Source organism: Oratosquilla oratoria, chromosome 18 (genome assembly GCF_046742065.1).
Source record: "Oratosquilla oratoria isolate Oo_2021 chromosome 18, ASM4674206v1, whole genome shotgun sequence".
Taxonomy (NCBI): Eukaryota; Metazoa; Arthropoda; class Malacostraca; order Stomatopoda; family Squillidae; genus Oratosquilla; species Oratosquilla oratoria.
Genome location: NC_134794.1, coordinates 24,906,314 through 24,910,887, shown reverse-complemented (window position 1 = coordinate 24,910,887; position 4,574 = coordinate 24,906,314). Strand labels below are relative to the sequence as shown.

At 41.6% G+C, this 4,574-nt stretch overlaps 1 protein-coding gene across 1 annotated transcript; it reads left to right on the top strand.

Moving 5' to 3' along the window:
• Window positions 1-3,617: 3,617 nt before the first annotated feature.
• LOC143034783 (serine/threonine-protein kinase pim-3-like) lies at window positions 3,618-4,154 on the top strand. The gene has a single exon (XM_076201131.1). It carries the CDS (start codon window positions 3,618-3,620, stop codon window positions 4,152-4,154), a length of 537 nt encoding a protein of 178 aa, XP_076057246.1.
• The last annotated feature ends 420 nt before the right edge of the window (window positions 4,155-4,574 follow it).

Genomic DNA, 4,574 nt, shown 5'->3' with positions numbered 1-4,574 from the left:
AGTAGTATTGAGGTAAGGAGCGTAACAGAAAAGCTGCCACCTTCCATGGACCGAACACGAGACTCCCAATTGCCGGTGGGTGAGCTTACCGATTAATTACACTACGGTCGCCTACAGTGAATAATCGCAAATATCACTCATAACGTTCCCTCTACCTCACTTTCCACCAAACACCCCAACCCCTACTCCCGCCGCCAGTGTCAAGTCTGGGTGTGTGTACCTCTATGGGATCCAACTCACTGCACCACCTTACATATCAAGGGTACTTGAAGAATCCTCCAGTATAATTGTGACGAATATGATTAGTAAACTAGTGATAGAAGCAGAAAACACCGCCTGTGCACAAGGGCTGCAACAAGATCAAATCTAATGTGTTATATTTCCATGGACCGCTCGTACGGAGATAGTTGTCAATTGATACTGATGATGCTATGCACACATCATACCTTTGAGATATCCATAGGCAAAGGGAAGCTGAGACTCTACAATGTTTACTCTGCTTCAGGAAAAATCAATTTCTCCGTCTTCCCCCCACTCACGTCTCACAGTGTGATCTACATGGGGGATTTCAACGCCCTGCACTCTGCCCTAGGAGGTTCTGTTAATCAAGATAGATCGCCTCACGGCAGCCAGAGCAGGATACACAAAATATATCCACATTTATTGTAGATTTGTTCATCAAGAACTTAGGGGTGGAGGGTACCAAAACTGAATAAAAGTCCCTGGCGTCAGACTTTTTTTGTAAGTAAATTCATCTACTGTGGTTCAGCAATGCAGCATTGTAGCCTATGAATGATTCACCATGGTCTTACCCAGTGTCAACGGAAAGTTGTGCTACAACGCCCCCAGAGCTCAATGCCCTCCAGCACCAGCAACAAACCAAGCCAACAGCATCACGGACCAGAAGTCAAACCAGAGCTTCCACCTCTCTCTTTGTTCTGTGACTGATGACTTCTCCCAGTGACCTTCCCCAGGGACTAAAATTGACCTTTCCCTCTTTCCTCAGTAACCTTTCCCAGGGACTCCCATTGACCTTTCCTACTTCTCACAGTGACCTCAACCAAGAACTCCCCTTGCCCTCTCCTACTTCTTCCAGTGACATCATCCAAGGAGTCCCGATGACCTATCCAAATCTCCTTGATAAGCAATACAAGTCTTTCTGCAGAAATTATTCTTCACTAGAACTTCGCCTACAGCAACCCTTCAAAATATATAGTTATAGTTCTTCTCACCCTCTGAGAGAGGGAAAAAACTTGAGTTATCGGTGTTTGTGTCAACAGTTTTATTGTACTGTTGCATAGATTGATTATAATCGTTGGCATTCATCAGCGCCTATGACATAACCCTTTCACGTGATACTGAAATCATGAATGATCATCACAGGTGAGAAATGTAGTAACACATTTGTAAATCACAACTAACACCACAGTCAGACCAAAGAAAGAGTTACATACATATACCAAAGGCTTCTCCCCCTTACAACGGGGGGTAGCCAAAAAGAAAAAGGCATCGAAAGCATTCCCACCCATTCCATCCCCTTCATATTCCACTCTCCTCCACCCTCCCTCTCATCTTGGATAACGGATAACGGGTCATCCCTGCATCCTGTCCACAGCCCTGGGCCAGAAGTAGTGTCGCAATAAAGAAATAAAGAGTTGAGTAAGCGAAACTATATATGTCATATAAGGGTTGTGGTAATGACGTTTGTTCTTTTTCAAGTTCTTTTCCTTTCGTAAGAGGTTGCTATTTAACACAGCACCCTCCTTCCACTTTGTACTACTGAAGAGGATTGAAGTGAGCAATCGAAATATTTAGTTTCGCTTAATTAAATCTTTCTTTCGTCCGACTGTGGTGTTAGTTGTGATGAATGATCATGTTCAAACCTTGAACAATGAGACTAAAAAGTTATTCTTGACACTGAAGATATTGAATATCAAAATAGCCAAAGCTATTAGCGCAGATGACTTCAATCAAAATTGTTTACGTGAGAACCTGTGCCCAAGAAGTGTGTATATATATATATATATATATATATATATATATATATATATATGTGTGTGTGTATATATATATGTACAAAACAAATCACTAAGGACACGTGACAACAATACTTGCAGAAACCACTTGGAAAATAAAATAAATTAATACCAAACGTTTTCGTCTATTCAAGATGATGTCTTCAATAGACGAAAACGTTCGGTATTCATTTATTTTATTTTCCAATTGGTTTCTGCAAATATATACATATATATATATATATATATATATATATATATATATATATACATATGTGTATATACATGTATATATACATATATATACATACATATATGTATATATATATATATATATCTATATATATATATGTGTGTGTGTGTGTGTGTGTGTGTGTGTGTGTGTGTGTGTGTGTGTGTGTGTGTGTGTGTGTGTGTGTGTGTGTGTGTGTGTGTGTGTGTGTGTGTGTGTGTGTGTGTGTGTGTGTTTGCCCCCGTTAGGCAAGCTTATTCAGACGAAGAAACCTTCCGGCAGTCAAAGTGTCAACCCTTTGTGAAGTAAGGTGTTTCCTCTTAAATGAATAAATTGTCTTGGAAGGAGCAAAATGAGAAAGAAAACGGTAATCACGAATAGGTATTCGATATCTGTTTACATCATTCAGAGAAGTTGTTTATTTATTTGTTTATCTATTCATTCATCTATTCATCTATTCATATATATTTATCTTGATATATGGGTGCTTATTAAAAGGACTTTGAGCGGGTGCCTTAAAAGACTCCCGTCATGTTAAGCCTGAGACTATAGGAGTGGCACCATCATGGAAGGCGCTACACCAAAGGTTTCTCATAAAACACTGTCTCTTGTTGCTTGTCCACTGATATCATAAACGGGGATATGTTTATCTTGGACAAGAAGAACAAGAACAAGAACAAGATACAGCGAAGACATATCCGAGCTGACTTCGCCGTGATCTCTCTGAACTCATTATTTCCGTGTTAAAGACTCGAACCATAGGCAACAAATGATGACTCTCTCCCTCTCTCTCTCTCTCTCTCTCTCTCTCTCTCTCTCTCTCTCTCTCTCTCTCTCTATCTATCTATCTCTCGTTGCATCTGCATAATTGGGAATTTTTTAAAGAGAAAATAAGGTTTTACATGTAGATACAAGCTTATATTAAGGTGTGTATTTGTATGCACAATATGAACTACAGTCAGTACAGGTGTTTACTTTAATGAGAACAAGAACAAGATACAGCGAAGACATATCCGAGCACTATGAACCTAGAGCTGACTTCGCCATGATCTCTCTCTGAACTCATTATTTCCGTGTTAAAGAGTCGAATCATAACCAGCGAATGATGACTCTCTCTTTCTCTCTCTCTCTCTCTCTCTCTCTCTCTCTCTCTCTCTCTCTCTCTCTCTCTCTCTCTTTGCATCTGCATAATTGGGAATTTTTTAAAGATAACATAAGTTTTTACATGTAGATACAAGCTTATATTAAGGTGTGTATTCGTATGCGCAATACGAACTAGTCAGTACAGGTGTTTACTTTAAGGTGTGATGTGACTTTCATTCATGACAAGGAATTGGGACATTCTCAAACAAAGACTCTCTTGGGAAAGGATGACGAAGCTGAACGAGTTCGAAGTGCAGGAGCTATTGGGCAAAGGAGGCATCGGCTCTGTCTACCGAGCCAAGCGGATCATCGATGGCCAGGAGGTCGCCCTGAAGAAAGTGCCCTTGGCGCGGATGAAATCATATAGACGTCGCAACGGGAAGAGAATCCCGAAGGAAGCTGCGCTTCTGAAGAAGGTGCAGAAGGTGCCCGGCGTCATCAAGCTGTATGATTATTTTATTGCCAATGATAATTTTTATATGGTAATGGAACTTATTCCGTCGTCCATGTCGTTGTACGATTATATAGAAAACGACAACGACCTATCGAATGTAGAAGTCCGAAGACTCTTCAAAAACATTGTTACAACTATAAAAGGATGTTTTGAAGCCGCGGTCTCCCATAAAGATATCAAGCCAGAAAATATACTGCTCTTCAGGGACAAGAGTTCAGGCCAGCTTGATATCAAGGTAATCGACTTTGGTTGCGGAGAGCGCATTACGAGTTACAAAGGAACGGACACAGGCGGAACTCGAATTTACTAGCCTCCAGAATACATCAAAGGAGGCGAGTTCCTGCACATGCCCGCAACAGTCTGGAGCCTGGGCACTCTTCTTTACTACATGGTGTGCCGCCGTGATCCTTTCTACACAGACGCCTCTATATGTAGGGCCAGTCCGTCATTCCCGAAGAACGTTCCGAACGTCTGCCGGGACCTAATAATGCGATGCTTCGCAAAAGACCCTTGGGGCCGCCCATCACTCGACGGAATACTGTCCCATCAGTGGTTGGAGAATGAATCATCTTGCCTCTCCTTCGAAAAGGACGGAAAGACGGATTTCACTACCGAAGCGGAGCTCGAAACCGCTAACGTCGCCCCGAGAAATCCTAAAAGGAAAAAACGCCCGACGAAACCAGAAAACGTCTCTCTGACGACAAAGAAGAAAGGAAGGAAAAGAGACCAT